The sequence below is a fragment of the Opisthocomus hoazin genome, chromosome 6 (genome assembly GCF_030867145.1).
Source record: "Opisthocomus hoazin isolate bOpiHoa1 chromosome 6, bOpiHoa1.hap1, whole genome shotgun sequence".
Lineage (NCBI taxonomy): Eukaryota > Metazoa > Chordata > Aves > Opisthocomiformes > Opisthocomidae > Opisthocomus > Opisthocomus hoazin.
This window is the reverse complement of record NC_134419.1, coordinates 17,365,009-17,383,741: the sequence shown is the minus strand read 5'-3', so window position 1 is coordinate 17,383,741 and position 18,733 is coordinate 17,365,009. Positions and strand designations below refer to the sequence as shown.

The window sequence follows — 18,733 nt, the reverse complement described above, 5'->3', positions numbered from 1 at the left end:
TGAAACAAAGTCAAGCATCTTTAGATGATTTTAAAAACTGCTCTTTGTACTAATTCATCCCACTTCTGTTACTTCAGACTGATGCATGCAAGGACTAAGACAATAAATCCTACTATAAACTTAGAGCTTCACACCTGGCAAGAAGGAAAGGCACGCCAGATCTCTCTGAAATAAAAGCACAATAAAGTGGTTAGAAATTAAGTGAAATCCTAGAACACATGAGGCAAGGTGTCTTGTTAATGCCACTGCACAAAGTACGAGAAGACTTTATCTAAGTAGTACACACAGTTCTGGGCATTTGTATTCCAGAAGGACTCAATCAGGTGGGACTAGATACAGAAAAGGATACTTGAATGACTGTATTCTGAGAGGCAGTTTGTTTATCTTTCCAAAATGAAAGGCCTTTGTGAGCTTTGTAAGTAAACCAGAGGGCAGAAACTGGTGAAGCAAAAGAACTGTGCAGGACCAACAGTATCATTGGTCCAAGCACAAAACATGCAAGTTGTCCATGAATAAACAGAGATAGAAATTACAAGATCTCCCATCAACAGAGTTGTGAAATTCTGTGGCAGACTGCTCAAGAAAGCATAGGACAGGGAGCAATAAAGAGTTCAAAGAGATAGTCATGTTTGTACCTGGAAGATTGTAACAATCCCTGGATGCCAAAGTTAATCATTCTTGAAAACATCTCAGATAATCCAGTTGCCAAGGCCATAGCCAATCTTTTCTGCATCTCACATGTTTCAACTGTGTCAAGAGCCTTGTCCCAAAATAGCTCAGACATGAATTTACTAGGAAGGCTGAGAAATCAGTATCTGGTGTGGCAAATTGGGGAGAAGTTAAAATACAATTCCAGAGACAGGTATGGACTTTTTCTTTAGTTCTGATTCATTACTTTGCTAACTTGTGAGTATATGTGCATAATGTTAGCAGCCTTATATGAATGAGTTTTATCTGACCATTGCAGTGGCAGATGCTCCTGTGTTTCTGGGTTACCAGGGCACTTAAAAAAACCCTTTTGATGCAAGACTGTGTCCAGGGGAAATAGGAGAAGAGAAATACAACAGTTCTTGAACTGCATATCAGATTTAATCCTCCCAGCTGATGCATCTAATTCTTGCTGCCCAGGTTCTTCACTAAATTGGATCTAATCTCTGTTGCCCAGTTTCTTCACTGAGATCATATTATTCCGCATTGTATCCAAAGTGTTAAATTTGATGGTTTTGTTAGAATTGGATTGATGTTTAATACATACATTACTGATCTATTGGCTTTTCACGGATTCCAGCCAAAAAAAGTACTAAAAGGTAGCCTACAAAGTTTAAGATTCTGTATTCCTTTGATACAGAAATTACATAGCTGAACAAGGTTCAGTGATCTCCAGCACATTTTGTCTTAGAGAAAAAAAGCTTAGACAGCCTGCTCTAATCAGGGAGAATTGATGTCTTACATTTGTGAAGGAACATTACCAAACTAGAAAAATTCTTACACTGCTCCTGGTACCAAGGGAGAAAGGCTACATAACACTGGAAATGTCTGGCTTTTGGGGTTCCCAGCTGTCTTGTGTTGACTGCAGTTTTCAAAAAATTTCCTCTAGCTTTTATTTATAGAAAACATTTCTCACTGTGCCGCTCTTTTCCTCATGTTTTTGTTAATGCTTCCTCAGAAGCAATACCCATTTTAAAAGCCAAGAAAGCAGGGTAAGCTTTATTTTTTAGCAACTGGCATGGGAGAAATTCAGCATTCTGGTGGAAAGTTTAAGCTCTGTGAGTGTGATCAGCCATCTCTAAATACCAGTAGAAGTTCTGGATTGTCAATTTTCCCTAAATTAGTACAGTAATCAGCAAATCTGACCTCTCTAAAATAATGTTCAAAGGAGTCATTATGTAATTTGGTCTACAGCACATTACTCAGCTTGGAAACAGTATTTTAGAAGAGGTTTGATCTTGATCCACCACCTATTAAAAAAAAAAAAGCACACTTTTACTTAAAAAAAGGGAATAAGAATGTTTTTAAGAAGTTCTGAAACAATTTAGTTTGTTTCCTATGTTATTCTTGCAAGCATTTATGCTCTGTAACCAAGAAAAGTGAGTGGAAAATATGGTCAGAATATGCTGACTATAACTAGTTTTTCCAGCACTGTGTTACAACAGTACCATGCAAGTAGCTGAGAACTTCCTTCCTCTGCTCATTTACGTTTGTTTGGATAACACATTTAATAGAAGTGACTATTAGGAGCTTCACCTCTTCTGGAAGGGGTGCTCAGCTGGGAAGTTATAGATGTGAAATACAGGATGCCTCCATTTGCCGACTCCTCCATTTTTTTCCAGATGCTTTGGCACATGTCTGATGACTACCTCCATCTTCTGTTTGTTGCCAGAAAACTCATAAGGGAGTTGGAAATTTCATTTAGTCTTAATATTCATATTACAGTCTGGGACTTTTTTCCAGATCCAATTAAGTGCAGTGGAAGGGTGTGTACAGTAGCAGTGTTGCTAACATTTCCCCTGTGTAATTAATTGCATTGTACTGAAAGCCATATCTCCTAATGTCCTTTGCTATTAGAATAAAAAAACAGTTCTGTCAATGAAAAAATTTTGTGACTAGCTACACAAGAATATTACTTATGTAGTGCTACTAAAAGCCCTCCTGTCACTTTGGTGGTGTGTCAAACAGCAGTCCACCCCAGTCTTTCCCAGACTGCTGGGCTCTTTGATGAAACTCAGTACCTTGAGGTGGCGTGTTCCGTTTTCTGTTCCATTTCACTTTGCGTGCCAAGTAAACTGTTACTGGAACAATGCCTGCACCTTCTGTCTAGACTTCAGCTTCATTAGTAAGCAATTAATAAGGCTTACACTTGGAACTTTCCCACCATTGCTTTCTTCAGAGGCTAATCATATCTCTCCTAAAGGGCAGTTTCTTTGTTCTTGTCACTTTATCTGATGTTGTTAAGCTTAGCTTTCCCAGAACATTAATAATATGTTTACACAGATTTTTATTTTTTTTGTCCTACATCAGGTCAAGTGCTTTTCCCAATTACTACTATTGTAATTGGGATGACCGAGGCTTTTGACACACTGCTAGCTGCAAAGTTGTTTTAACAGTTTTGAAAAAGTTGGTGTGAGCAGTCATGAAAACTCGGAGTTGGCAGAAGATAAGGTGCCTTATCTCTGGGAAACTGATTATAATCCTGACAGAAGAGTAAGGGCTGAAAATCACCAGTAGTTTTGGACAAGCTAGTAGTTCAAATTCACTGTGTAGTTTATTTCCATTGCAATGTTCTCATCACATGTTATGCTAAAGACTACCTAAATCAAAGATCTGTAAGAATTACCTTGGTTCTGCTTTAATCTTAATATGATGGTGTGCTTTACATCTTCAAAAAGAGGAATTGTTCCTTTGTGAGCCCCAATATTTTCTTATTTCCTTTTCAAAAAGACAAAAGAAAAAAACTTCAAACAAATCTATGTAGTAGAAGTTTGTAAGATACTCAGTTTTCCAGCAGATACTCAAATTCTGCTGCATCTTCTCCTGGCTTCCTAAGGGAAATCTTAAGAACAATGGTAAGAAATGAGGTCTGCTTCCTCAGTTTTGCATTTCTGTCCAGGTTTGTAAGAGGAAAGGAACTAGACCAACCTGACTGTTACTTGATATAAGTTCTCACTCTGTGTGTTTGTATGTTTAGGGCCTTCTGGGTGACCGAGGGCCTCCAGGGCCACAAGGCCCCAAAGGAGTCGAGGTAAGATGGAAAAATTATCCAATCAAGAGATTATGTTTAAAAAAAAAAGGTTGTGAGGGGGGTTAGACAACAATGGCTAGGTGTTTATGGTGTTGTCATCCAAAATTTTTAATTTCTTTTGCATTTTGGCAGGTATTGCAAAGATGTTTTAGCAGCCTTACAGGGCTGCGCATCCATTATGCAGTTTATTTTAATTATTTCAGTGGAATCTCAGATAATATGTGTCCCAGTCAGATGTGGTTCTTTTAGTTAAACTGGGGAGATGAGGGTGGTGGTATGGAGATAGAAACCATATATCAATTTAATTACAGTACCCTAGACAAAACCAGGATGTGTATCTAGGATACTGTAATTAAATTGATAAGGGGGAGGAAAGTGGCTCTTCGTCCTATAAATTTATTGAGTATTCTTCATCATCACAAAAATAGAAACACGTCTCTTAGGCTAAAAATAATTAACGTTAGAAATAATGCAATCAGTGATTCTGGGGATAGACCTCTAGACTCCTAGGTAGCTTAATTATGGGCTTCCATGACAGATGTGGAGTGAGTAAAAGCTAATAGTGGCAAAATGATCTGTTTTGTTAGAAGGCAGGAAGCTGCAGATAGAATTTCTTAATTTCTTTGTTTCCTATGGTTTGTCATTAAAAAGGTTGTGTACCACTTCCTCCAAAACGTGGAGAAAATCTTCCATGTTGAGGAGGATCAGTGAACCATAAAATGACATCCTGGCACTTCATTGATACAAATCCATGCTTTAATACAACTGTATAATGAGTGGACCCTGAAGAGTTAACACTGCAGTTCCCCATCATGCATACTTATATCAGTGCACTGCACAGCACAGGCACAGTGTCTCATTTCCTCTCTTACACACCTGACAAGCCTGACAAGCCTGACCCCCAGCCTCCCTTCATCCCTGAGAAAAGACAAGGATAAACCCTGGCAAAATGGCTTGGCTAACTTAGTGGCTGTGCCATAGCAACTTGGAAGAGAAAAGCAGGAATGTTCCTATGCTTTTACAGTCATGAAGTATGCTAGCATGAAGTAACTGCAGGGTAGACAGAGCTTAACCCATCATTGCAGAGTCTCTGCCTGCTCAAAATTGTGAAAATATTGCTGTAATGGTAGGTATACCAACAGTTTCACAGCTTTTCTGGTTGGATCTAGTGGCTACACAGAGCATGGCTTTCTGGCTAAGGTATTTGTCTGAAGTCAGATTAGTCTCTCTTATAGAGTTTCTATCAGACTTAGACTCATACAAACACATAGGAAGCAAATTTAAGATTATATAAATACAGTTATTTGCAGAGTTTCTTTTTTAAAGCTAGACTTAGTACAAGACTATTGAAGTCCTAATTTCTTTTAGGGAGAAGTAGGACCAGCTGGACCTATTGGAGCAGTTGGCCCAAGAGTAAGTATAAGTGATTTTGTTAGGGCAGACTATTTTTCTGCAGAAGTACTGCTTTAAAAGGTGAATTTACTGTAAGAAGTGACGGGTTTAAAATGGCATCTCCTGAATAAATGTCTCTTTCCTCAGCACATGCTTAAAGCAGAGCTGGAAAGAGAAATGGTTTTCCATACAAATGATTTGAAAGGAAATCACAGCCATGGTGCACAAAATAATTTTTTTTAAAAGAAAGAGTCAATAACAAACTGCTTATGGTGCTCTTGTGAGACAGATGAAACCACCAAACACTTCCTAAGGACAGAACCAGCTGATATATCAAAACATTTAAATTCAGAAAGAACCCACCATGAGACTTGGCTCACAGGAAGAAATATAAAGGACTGATGCTTTAAGAAATCATTTCAAACTGATCTTGTAGACAGTTGCTGAGAACAGTAAAGCTGGAATGTCACAATGCTGTTTATGCTGACATTTTAAAAGATAAAAGTTTAAAACTAACAACCAATTTTGTTAGTTACAAACATGTACTAGTGTCTAAGACTATTTTAGTGGACTTAATGCTTTTTTTTAGAAAAATCGTAAGCTAAAAAAGAATACTAGCTTACACTAGGGACGGCAGCAATATGATCTTCTGACTTCACTTGATTTGCTTGTGTGTGGGAATCACTGGCTTGGTCTTCATTTTCGGTGACTTCCCATTTCTGTGTGGCCTTGGGAAAGTCTTTCCAATTTTGTTTCCCGGTTCTAGAGTGGAAGTATTCTTATGTCATTTTTCCTGTTTATTAGCTAGTCAAAGCTGGAGATTGCTTTCTGTTAGAAATAATACTAAAATGCTTATTTGCCACATGGATTAGGTGTTTAAACCCCCCCCCCCCCAAAAAAAGTAAAATAAAAACCCCAAGCAAAAAAAACCCTCTTTTTTTTCAGCTGAGGAAAACATGCAAAAAATTGAACAGAATTTCATAACATTTTGTGACTCAGTTCAATATTCAGTTTAATTTGCCTGAGCTTCTGCCAAGAGCCTCATGGAAATTTTATTTTTGCTGCCTCACATTTGGAGTCTCCTCCTTGGGCAGGGCTTCATGGCTGGACAGCATCTCCCATGTTGTGCTGTGGCAATTGGAAAAGAAGGTGCTGCAGTGGGTGACTCATGGGCGATGAGACACCTACCTTCACGTTCTCCGTGTCACCAGGCATGCACAGACCACCATCAGCTGGTGTCAAAGTGACCCAAGAGGAAAAATTTCTGCATAACCTAGCAAACTGGAATATTTTTAGTCTATTTGGGGTCAGTTTGACCTAAATTATTTTGGATTTGATTTCTCTCAGTGGGAAATATGCACAGTGTTGGCATGTCTTATGGCTCCCTGGTTTATCTCTCTCACAACAAGCTGTTGAGAGAAGAATGTGTGGCTCTGAGGTGGGTCCCGGGGTTGCTGTCTCCAGACATTTTTCAGTAGCTTGCTGGCTAACATACCCTCCTGAAATGAGAGGTAGGGGAAATGGGAGTTTTGCTTGATGGGCAGCCCTGCCTGGTTTTCACTCTCGTCCCAGGGCCCATCTGCTCTCACCTGGATTCTGCAGCTTCTGTGGGCTCCAGCTGTTTCACACATGTTATGTTATGTTATGTTATGTTATGTTATGTTATGTTATGTTATGTTAGATTCACTTATTTTCACTGCTGCTGTGACCTCTGCTCCCATCTCTGCTTGTCCTTGCTGCTTCACTCCTGTTTGTAACATAGACTGTATGATTACACTGCAGAGAGAGAGTTCCAATTGTGAAGTTGTTAAATCTGATATAGTTTAGGAGGACTGAGTCAGTAAGCTGCTGAACACATCTGTATTTTTAAATTATACTTGCTTGATTGCAATTTCACATTCATTTGATTTACATAGGCTTTGTTTCCATTTTCCATGAAAGGAGTTTAAAGAAGTAAATGCTACATCTGAAAGTAAATGCTATCAAAACTGTGTTGTCACTGTACTAATTAAATAGCCGTGGGGCAGGGGAGGTCTCTGAGAGGGACCTGAAGAAGTGGTCTGGAGGTACATGGCCCCAAGGCACCATCAGCTGTCAGGTATGCCTTTAGCTGACACATGTGTGTCTAACGTGTTTTTTGCAGCCTGCAGGGGTGGGGATTCTTCATTCTCCTTGGCAATCTGCTTCAGTCTTTTGCCTGGTTTACAGGCGGTTTTTGTAGTGTCAGGCTGTTCTATGTGACAGTCTTGCCTGTGTCTTTCTCGCCACAACCTTGCTTCCTATCCTACAGACCTTGTTTGTAGGCCTGGTTAGTCCTCTTTGCAGCCACTTCTATCCTGACTTTCTTAGGGTTTGTCTAAACTAGCTAAAGTGTCCTTGTAAGTGATATATTGTAAACCTTTGGTTATCTTACGAAACTGTTCTAGTTTTCTCCTGGACAGTAATGGAGCGGGTTTGTAGTGCTTCTGGAATTCCTCATCTCTTCTACTGTGTCATTTTCAGGTCAAAGTGTTCAGCTCCCAGTTCAGGTTTAGGCATGCACCAAGCAGGCAGCCATTAATTTTTCACCTCACTTTTCTCCTCCCACCCCCACCCTTGTTTTGCTTTAAAAAAAACATGCAAGAGACCAAAAGCCCTTGGGTCCCACTTGACCAATGCTGCCAGCAAAATAGATCATCCTCTACTGCAACAGAGGTGAATATGAACCTCCACTCTGATTCTCAGGTCACAGCTTGGAAAAGAATTCCCCTATGTCTAAAAAAACCTGGAGCCTAACTCGAGGATGCTTCACCACTTACTCAGGATGTATCTCAGATTCCACAGAGCTCAGCCTGTTTGAATTTAGGAAGAGGTTTTTTAGATTAATCTGATGACACAGTTTGATTCTTCATTCATTCCTTTCCAAACCTTCCCACCCATTCCATTCCATATACTTACATTCTCTTAAATTAATCCTTCTAAATCAAAAAATGCTGATTTTTTTTAGTATTTCTTTATTTGTCCTGTGAAAATACAGTAGATGCTACATTAAAGAAGTGACTGTGTTTATTCAGTTTCCTCCCACTTAACTCTTTCTGAAAGGCTAACCAAATATTAACACTGTAACTGTCAGTGTAGCTCAGCTCAGTCCGTGCGAACAGGTGCTTTGGGTTTTTTTAATCTTCATTGCTGGAGCAGAAAATACCATTAAAAGGCGGAGGTTGTTTTAAGCCATAATGTAAAAAGGAATTGTCATGAGTTGACTCCTTTCTGAGATACATGTGTAAAACAAAAGCTGTTATTTGTATAGTCATAAGGTGAGCAGTTCCTCCTGAGGACAGAGGAAAGTGCTTTCAAAGCTGCCCCACACCCCCAGTGCAGTATTTTCTGAAGATGGCGTATGTCTTCCTGTGGGCTGAAGGCGTGTGAAAAGCTTGTGAAGGGACTGGAATAAAGTGATAGTGAGAGATATTAATATTAAAATATACATGCCTGTGTCAACCCATTGTGAGGTGAAAGGAAGCACAGGTGGTTGCTGGTTCCTGAAAGGGAAGGGCAGAACTTTCAGCTAGTATTTTAGGAAACAGGCATTTCCTTTGGGATTACCCTGCTCTGGTAAAGTAATTTTCTCAGGGTTTTGCAAGCAGAAAAGCAGCCATCCCTAGTTTAACCTTCGGTCAGTGACTTTTCCTTCATGTGTAATTTACAGTTGTATTGCATTTCTGTTTAAAGCCAGATCTGTATGTTTCAAATTGCTTTACCAGTTAAATCCACTTGTCCCATTTTCTGATCAACCTGCATCTGTTGTGTGTCCTTCGCAGCTAGTACACAGCTGGGATACTACAGGCAAGAAACCTTTACGAGTTGTGACTCAAATCCAGCTCTGATAGCACTAAAATTATCAAGGTGGTTAGGAGTGGCCACTAGTTTTCTTTCAATTGATTTTGTTTAAAACATTTTATGTTACAGTCTTGCTCTCCAGAATGATCTTAAGGTTCTTTGCAGCAAAGTAGTTTAACAGCATGTAGTAACCTGCAGAAGCCCATCACCTGTTTTTTCTCAGCCTTGTGGAAATACGTGACTTGCTTTATCCGGGTCTCTCAGAACCTTGCTTCACGGTCTTTTCTCCCTGCATTGCTGGCTGTGTCATGTTTTAATCCATTGGCAAAAACAAAAGTCTGTTCCTAAAGCAGTGATATTTGTTGGAACTTGTAGAGCAAAATGATATCACTCAGGCAGGCAGTGAGGGAACAAGAGGGATAAAAAGGATTTAATGTGAGAAGTCACGGACCCTACTAAGACAATATAATATTATGCCAAATAGAGAATTTCTCGGATGCCCAGAAACTAGTACAGACGTTGTGCTCTGAAAGATGGGCACAAAGCAGCCAGAGCAAAAGAGCTGAATGGAAAAATCCCATCTTTTTTTAAGAAACCTGTTTGTTATCTGTTGCTTTAGTTTCTCTTGTCTCAGGACAGCTGATGTGGAAAGGAAAGCTCTCATTACAGAGTCCTGTGATTGCAATTATGCAGTCTGCTGGAACAACAGCTGGTAATTTCTTTTTACCAGAAATCTGCATCTTTTTGATACTGAATCATTAAAATGTTGAATTTATTTTCTTTCTCCAGTTGTCAGGCTTCAGTGATCTCATTGGCAACTTGTTCAAGAGCCAGATCCGGTCTACTGGACCCTTACTTTTGAATTAGGGTCTTTGCTTCAGAGCAGATGGGGAAAACTTGTCTAGGCAGGGCTATGCTGTTCAGATAAACAAATAGTTAGGCCATGTTTTATGTTGTAAAGGAAGTAAAGTATGCCTAAAGGGAAAAAGACCTTCCATAAGTGAGACATAATTAAGTTATAAACATCTAATCGAAAATTCAGGGGAAAAGCATTCTGGGTTTTATGCCTTTGTGATTCTGTGTGAGTGACAACAGAGGGAGGGATGCATATTATAAAATGCTTCAAAGGTCTTGTCACTTCATTGCCTCCTGCTCTGATTGATGTTGGTGTATTCCTTCCAGGTAACTGTATGTTATTAACTGAGTATCATAGCCACAAGATCTATCAGCAGCAAAATGCTGATGGAGAGTGGAGTGGCTTAAAATAATCAATTCGATGAACAAAGAGGAGAGGATATTTGAGCTGATTTCGTGTGGTTGAGGAAGGACAATTATGACACCAGTCCCTGATGTCTAAAGTTCAGATTCTGTTTCCTCAATGTTAACCACTGGAAGAGTTAATACAGATTCTGCTTACTTTGCTAGTATTTGCTGTAATAATCAACAGTATATTTTCAGATGTGGATTTATAAATACACTAGCTTCCAATGTTGGTATTAAATATTACTAAACTCTACATTTTTGAGTGCACATATTTTGATACATTGAGAAATTGGAATGAAATTATAATTTTAAAAAAATTTACAATATTTTCTACTAATTATTTTAGGGAAAGCTGGGACAGAAAGGCCATGTAGGTGATCCTGGACCAGAAGGTGTAAAGGTAAGTAATGGTTTTACGTATGAAATAAAATGTGTTTGGAGTATCAACTGTGTATAATTATACACTGATGTATGTAGTGGCATGCCAGTGAAAGGATTATGAGTACACATGCATCTATATAATATATATATGAATCGTAATGGTGATTCTGCTTTCCTGCGAGATCCCAGTTTGGAAAAGAAGGAAATTACGCAGCTCTAGGACACAGGGATGTATAAGAAAAGACAACACCTACTACAGTTAGATCTAGCTGCCTGGGGATGCGAGGGTGGCTGGGCCCAGAGGCAACAAAGGACTTTGGGGGTGTGAGGGGGGATGAGATGAAGTGCTGCAGTTTGAAAGAGGAACTTGTGGCAGCAGAATTTCTGAGTGCTGAGTTTCAATCTGAGTAAACAGCACCCAAATCGCTGCTCATCAGGGCACTGAGATTATAGTGGTAGCCAAGTAATTAGTAGTGCATATACAGCCAACTTCCACTTGTGAAATAATACATACAAAAATGTTCTGGACTTACATAATGTAACTTGCAGCATTGTTAAGGAGAACAGGATTAATTAATCTAATGCATAATGGCAGATCCAAGCTTTTGGCGGAAGGAGGAGAAGTTTGCTAAAATGTCATTTGAATAATAATTTTCCTAGTATAATATTTCATAACAAAATTAATGTTATCAATAGTGCGCACAGGTGACCTTTACTTTTGAAGCAACTGTGAAATAATGAAGGTAATTTGCTGAAAGGAAGATTTAAACAAAAACTAAATCATAGATTTATAGTATTTGCTGACTTACTGTATTTAGTGAGCCCTTAATACATAGTTTTCGTTTTTGTGGGCAAGTCTTAAATACATTAGGACAGTGCTTACATCTTTTTACAAAATCAAAATTAGCCACTGACAAAATTAAATTTTTGCTGGTTGCTTCATTTTAGCTTTTGAAGTTTTAACTGGCAGATGTAATTTAGAAAATAAGGAGGCTCATAGGAAAAGAGGACTTTAATATACACGTATGAAAAAAATTACTTTTCTAATGAACTACATCATCTGTTTTCCACATTTAACAGGGAGAACAAGGAGACCAAGGAAACCTTGGAAAAACCGGTGAAGCAGTAAGCTTCAATTCTCTTTCTGGTTTTATTTTCAATTCTATGTTTATTTGAGAATGAATGACTAATGTGTTGCAGTAACTTTCTGATGAATTTTGCCTTTCTTTGAAGCTGTTGTAGGTTAGCTATACCTTTGTGGTCTTTCAGAATCATACTATTTAATAAAATTCCCCATTTTAAGTATTTTCCAGAGTTAATCTGCATCTTTTCTAACAGGTTGAGTGAACATTACAGGTAGTTGCAGGGATCTTCCAAAGCACATTTGAGTAGATGAACGAGTGATCCTTTTCCAGTTAAATTGTTTGAGAGGTTACATTTAGTCTGAGATGTATTTTGCAGACTTGTTCTGTCTGCCATCCATAAAATCACAGAGCTCAAGGCGACCTTGAGGTGACACGCAGTCCATCCTCTACCACCTGGGCAGAATCAGTTATCTTTATATCACTCCTGACAAATATTTGGCTAACCAGTTATAAAAAGCTCCAAGAATGAAGGCTTCATGACCTGCAGGCAGCCCAAGGCTTCTCTATCTTTAATTTTAAAAAGTTCTTCCAGTTGTGTAACCTGACTCCCTTCTGCTGGAAACAGCATTTTACAAATGATAGTTGTTACTGTGTGCCTCCTTCATTCTTTCTTTTCAGGCTAAACAGTCCCAATTAACTTAGCCTTTCATGTTTTCTAGATAATTTAAGTCATATTCTTACTCTCCTGTAGACTGCTTCCATTTCATCTAAACGTCTATGACTCCAGCTTACTGCCCAAACTGTTTCAGCTGCTGAGAGAAAGGAAAAATTACTTTTTACAAGCCATCTTCTTGCATACACATCCCCGTTTTTGCAATAGCATGTTGTTATTCACTTTGTGATCCACGGTCTCCAATCCTTCATTTTTAAAGTCATTATCTTTCCCAATTATTCCATTGTAGGTGCTTTTAGTTGATAATTATCACTTAAACATACTGCCTTGCAATTCTCTCTGCTTAATTTCATCCCCTGCCCTTTTGAATTTTAAACTTTTGTCTGGGAATTATGAGCAGGTGTGAGATTGTTGGCCCATGCTTGTGTTACCCAGATATCACGCAGGAGTTGACTAAGTTGGTTTTGTTTCTTGAGTTAATGTATGCTGAGGACAGATGCCTTACACTGGTGTGGTCTCAGTGCTGTACTATTCACATAAACTCTGTTCAACTTAGATGACAGTCAGTGAGCTCCCCATTGTCTGCAAAATACTGAGCAGATGTACCCAAGACAGCTCATCAAACGGTTGGTTACTGCTGAAATTTTCAGAACTGCTTGTAAGTGAAATCCAGCTCCTCTGTGTACTTCAAAGACTCTATGCTTCAGGAAAGGGGACTGAGAAGCTGGCGTCTCAAACAGTTAAAAGTATCTGCTTAGACAGGAACTGGTAATACCGTGTAACACCAGAAGGTCCACTTAGAAGTCAGCCAGCATATCTCTAAATGTAGCGATATACTTAGCAGCAGCTTGATCCATAGCTCTGTTCAGCAGTTTATACATTGCAAAGCATTCATTTTATTAGGTTGTAATTGGAGCTGTAAAGCAATAGTTTCCTTTCCTTACGATACTATTTGGAAAAGCTGGGGTTTTTTGTATTATTGAATGATTAGAGCAGACGTGGATGAGTACTGAAGAATGAGGATGCCATGGTAAAGGAGAATGGATGGGACATCGTAACACTATGTTGCTTTTAGGGAGAGATGCAGAAATGACTCTGTATGGGGACACAGTAATATAACCTTTTGTCCATGCAACCAGCATTTCTCTGACAACATTACACTTCCTTCTTTTTTTCTCAACAGTGTGCAAAATGAAGCATATAAATTACATATAAATTCTGTTTTTCAGCCTGTAACATGTTAGGGAAAATTGATAGGATTTAATCTGTTGTACAGTGCCACGTGCACCAAAATTCTCAGCAAAAGACAAAGCTGTGCTCAATCTTAAGTCACTACATTAATAACAGTACATAAAACAATCACAGAAGCTAGTTACTTAACCGTAACTTTCTGGATTTGTCATGGGCTTTGTTTTGCTCCTCAGTGAACTTAAATTCAGTGCACACATTTTCCACAACTCAGATATTTTGTGTGAACGTATCGTTCACCACTCAGTGAGCTCCATTCTAATACAAATGTGATATTCACTAGCTCAAATATCTAATGAATGATTATGTGTTGCAATGATGATTAATAAAATAATCCTACTAACTACCTAACTGTAGTCAGGGATAAGCTGCAAAAATAAAAAACAAAAAATAGATTTTGTGCCAAAAAAAAAGGGATGTTGCAGCCCTGTTATAGTGTTATAAAGGAAGATGATTATGGCCCATCATTAATTGTTTAACTTCTTCATCAACGACCTGGATGAAGAGTTAGAGTGTACCCTCAGCAAGTTTGCTGATGACACCAAACTGGGAGGAGTGGTGGATACACCAGAAGGCTGTGCTGCCATTCAGCAAGACCTGGACAGGCTGGAGAGTTGGGCAGAGAGGAACCTGATGAGGTTCAACAAGGGCATGTGCAGGGTCCTGCACCTGGGGAGGAACAACCCCATGCATCAGTACAGGCTTGGGGCGGACCTGCTGGAGAGCAGCTCTGCGGAGGGGGACGTGGGTGTCCTGGTGGACAAGAGGTTAACCATGAGCCAGCAGTGTGCCCTGGCTGCCAAGAAGGCCAATGGCATCCTGGGGTGCATTAGGAGGAGTGTGGCCAGTAGGTCGAGGGAGGTTCTCCTTCCCCTCTACACTGCCCTAGTGAGGCCCCATCTGGAGTACTCTGTCCAGTTCTGGGCTCCCCAGTTCAAGAAAGATGAGGAGCTACTGGAGAGAGTCCAGTGGAGGGCTACGAGGATGCTGAGGGGACTGGAGCATCTCTCCTATGAGGAGAGGCTGAGGGAGCTGGGCTTGTTCAGCCTGAAGAAGAGAAGGCTGCGAGGGGACCTTATAAATACCTATAAATATCTTAAGGGTGGGTGTCAGGAGGATGGGACCAGACTCTTTTCAGTGGTGCCCAGCGACAGGACAAGGGGCAGTGGGCACAAACTGAAGCACAGGAAGTTCCGTCTGAACATGAGGAAGAACTTCTTCCCTCTGAGGGTGACGGAGCACTGGAACAGGCTGCCCAGGGAGGTGGTGGAGTCTCCTTCTCTGGAGATATTCAAGACCCGCCTGGACAAGGTCCTGTGCAGCCTGCTGTAGGTGACCCTGCTTCGGCAGGGGGGTTGGACTAGATGACCCACAGAGGTCCCTTCCAACCCCGAACACTCTGTGATACTGTGATTAATTACTCCTTCCCACACTTACTGTTTGGGACATTTGCGTATGATAAGGATGACATGAGATATCTGAGAAATGAAGTGGTTTATAAACTATTGATAAATCCTCTTTATTTTTACTTGTGCATTGTAGAATGTCTTCTGCTGTATGCACACACATTTTAATCAAATGAGCTTCATACGCTCTTAGTCCTATTATATTAGCTTTGTATTATCTGGCAGCAGAGGACCAACGCCCACTACGTGGTCTTTAGGGGGATAATATATATTATCTTGTGGTTAAAGCCAATGGTAAAATACCAAGAGCAGGAGATGGCCTTTCAAACGCAGTCAGCAGAACTCACAGCAAGACCTTTCAAAATCTCTTCCTTTCACTATTCACTGCTGTAACCTGTAACAGTTAAGCTTTTCCTAAATAAATTGAAAAGTAGTAGCAGGAAGAGGATGGTTTTTCTCATATGCCGAAAATGGTTGTCCAGATGTGAGACCTGATGCAAAATATTCACTTCTGTACACTTTGGACACAGTTTTTACCTCCAGCTTCTCACCAGCTTCTATTTGTAACAAGTAGTTTTTCTTTTCCTTGGTGTGCAGAGAGAATACGAACTTCCTAATTCACAGATAAATCCACTCCCTGCTATTCAGTATTGGCTCTGGTGGCATACATGATGACTCCAGGACATCTCTGGAATCAAATGGGCCACACACACACAAAGTTTGAAAAACAAAAGACAAAGTACAAGAAGTACAAGAGCAAAGTACAAATGCTGCTAGCTGATGTGACAAATTTTGAGATGGAGCCCAAAAGAAGGTATGGAGTAAGGCATCTGTCCTTATTGATGCCTCATGAAGTTTTTGTTAGCAGATGCTTGGTGACACCAAATACAAAGAGGATTTGTACAAATAGCACTAAACAATGTGCAATTACTGTACAGTTTGTTTAATAGTAAAGGCAAAGGTAAAAAGAAATTACTAAAAAGTTGATAGGAAGTCCAATGTCTAATAAAATTCTGTGTGTACGGTTTCTTCCTTCTATGCTATCCCCCACCCCTTTTGGCTTATCTATTGTTTTTTTTTATTCTTGATCTTTATTGACTGAGTTTTTCAAATTACAGAATATGATGCACACTATTAAGCACAAGGTTGGAATGTACGATACTGCCTTTTAGTAATGCGGAATCCATCACAGTGTTTCAGTTCTCCAAAAGAAAACTAGTACATTTCCTGAATAAGCTGTCAAAAGAAGTGATTTTGCAATAATAAATCCCGTAAATGTTGAATTCATAGCAAATTAGAACATGAAGCACGTGCATGTCTGCTATTGATACAAAAGGATTGCACCAGTGCGTTTCTTCTTTTTCTTTCCATTTTCCTACTTTTTCTGGTATCATCCATCTTCTGTCTTTGAATAATACATCTGTTACTGCTGCCTGAGGTGCCAAAACAGTTATTGCTCTTCTGTAGCAGCTTTTCCAGGTCAAGTACTGCTTAATATCTGTTTAGAAAAATACAGACAGCAACTGTGCACAAGCAGGAAGGTTTCAACAGCAGGAGGTTGGATCATAATGCTTGGTTATTCAGTCTAATAAGATGGGATATATGCTCAAATACAGCTTTGTCAATAGACTAGAAGCAATATTGTCCAACAATAGGCTAGAAGCAATATTGTCCAACATTTCTTAGGTTATATGATGCTGCTGAGTCTTCAGAGCACGTTTCTGTCAAAGTATTTCTGGATGGTCGTCCAGTATGGAAACTGAATGACTGAATTGATAACATGTTCACTGTGCTCATAAGCTTAAAATGACACACATTATAATACTGGATCAGGAATGAGCCTAAGATCAAACTTCAGACACTAGTCCTTAACCGAGTTGTACAACAAAAGTGTTTCTCTGGCTACAGCATATGCGCTGTTGCAAGCAGAAGGTGGGCAGGTTCAGGTGGTGCTGCTTGGCTGAGAAGAGCCCAAAGCTGTGCCAGGACCCAGCAGCTGTCCTCTGCTGCAAGATACTGAGTTAACCGCAGGACCGTCAAGTTCAACTGAACAGGGATTGGTTAAGGTAGTGAGAAGTAAGGGGCAGCAGGCAGAGCAAATTTACACTGCTAATGAGACAAAATCTTTTGAAAGTCATGCCAAAGGAAACAACCACTACAGCTACTGAGAAAATTGCCCTTACATTTGGGGGAGGAAAATCTCACTTTGCTGACACATACAGCTGGATTTTATATGCTTAGATCAGATGCTATGCAGTGATGGATAGCAAATATTTGAAACCAGATTCAAGCATCCCATACAAATAACCAGTCTGTGTTAAATTGTCAGGGGTAATTTAAGAAAATTATTAATTGCTCATCTTTTATGGCACAAAACTTAACTCATCTGAACTTAAAACAGTTGCTTGTCAGGATTGTGTTACTGTTTGGTAATGCTAGTGTTTATGCAGACTGGGCCACACTGAAGAACTAAGTGCAAGTTAATTCCAATATCTCCTTGCCAGTTCCATAACAGAAATTCAGCCCTTGGCCCATACACTTCTGAATTAGAAGTCCCTGATATTTGTACACACGCTGAGACAGAATAAAAGTGTAGAACTGTCAGCTGAAGCATGTACAACTGATGTCAAAAGGACAAACTAAAATAAGCAGAGTTCATGAACACAAATCCTGGAAAAATAATCTTCAAACACCTGGAAAAGTTACTGTCGACAAGTTTGCCCAGTTGCAAATAGTTCTTGAAACAGCAGAAGAGAAACCAAGCTGAAATGAGAAGTGCTTCCCCCTCCCCAAAAAAAACTAAAAAAAGTGGAAAGTTATGGTCCAGTGAAGAAAAAAAAGTGATATTCAGGCTGTGAATGGCAGCTCCACAGCAGGCTGAAAATAGTGAGTCTGTGGAAAGGCAGGAAAACACTGCGGTCAGGCTGTGTGCCTAGGAGAAGAATTCCCATAAAGCAATTACCACATCTCCTGCAGAGGTAAAAATTAGCTGGATTAGGCACCAGGGATGCTTAATTCATGGAGAACGGAAACTGCAATTCCTTTTACTTGAAGGTAATATTAAATGGGCTTTAACTGATGTTTTCAGGATGCTCAGCAGAAGGAGTTCTTTGAACTATCATGAAAAGTCCGGGCTTTGGGGATATGTGAACGAGAATTGTAAGCAAGCCATAGGCCAAAAGAAAAGTCGATTGAGGTAAAGCTTTTTTTTCAAAGACTGGTGAATGCACGGGGCATCGCCAAGGGCTTCAGAAGAAGGAACTAGTTAAGCTGCTTTCAGAAACCTATTGGATACAGATTAATGTAAGTTCTATGAAGATCTTATGGTGAATGATAATAATGACACTTCAATGTCTATGTTGGTTTTAACTAGATGACCTGACACACTATCATTGCTGCTAGGTCTTTCTCTCAAGAAGAGTAGGGAAACATGTTACAGTATCTGGAGGTTAGTTTTTTCAAGCTGTTGATCATTTTTCTTGAAGGACTTTTTTCTAGTAGCACTCCTCATCAGCTAGTTTCAGCTGCCATGCTACCCCACAGAATACCTACAGCCACACACACTTTAGGGTTTTGCAAGTTATGACTAACACCTTAAATAAGGCAACACTCACTATAACATTGAGAACAGTCAGAGAGAAGGATAATCTGTTCTGTGTGAGATTTGTTACCCAAGAAAAAAAAGTCACTAGTTAGATGCATAGATGTAGATAACTTTTATCCCAAG

At 39.6% G+C, this 18,733-nt stretch overlaps 1 protein-coding gene across 6 annotated transcripts in view; it reads left to right on the top strand.

The window, feature by feature from the left end:
- The window catches only part of COL24A1 (collagen type XXIV alpha 1 chain), a 156,884-nt gene that overhangs the window by 73,874 nt on the left and 64,277 nt on the right, over positions 1-18,733 (top strand). For 5 of the 6 annotated variants that reach the window (XM_075424851.1, XM_075424850.1, XM_075424848.1 and 2 more), the window contains exons 21-24: positions 3,686-3,739; positions 5,108-5,152; positions 10,560-10,613; positions 11,675-11,719. In XM_075424851.1, coding sequence (XP_075280966.1) covers positions 3,686-3,739; positions 5,108-5,152; positions 10,560-10,613; positions 11,675-11,719 — 198 coding nt within the window. The remainder of the gene's footprint in view (positions 1-3,685; positions 3,740-5,107; positions 5,153-10,559; positions 10,614-11,674; positions 11,720-18,733) is intronic. The other variant, XM_075424849.1, reaches the window with a different exon arrangement.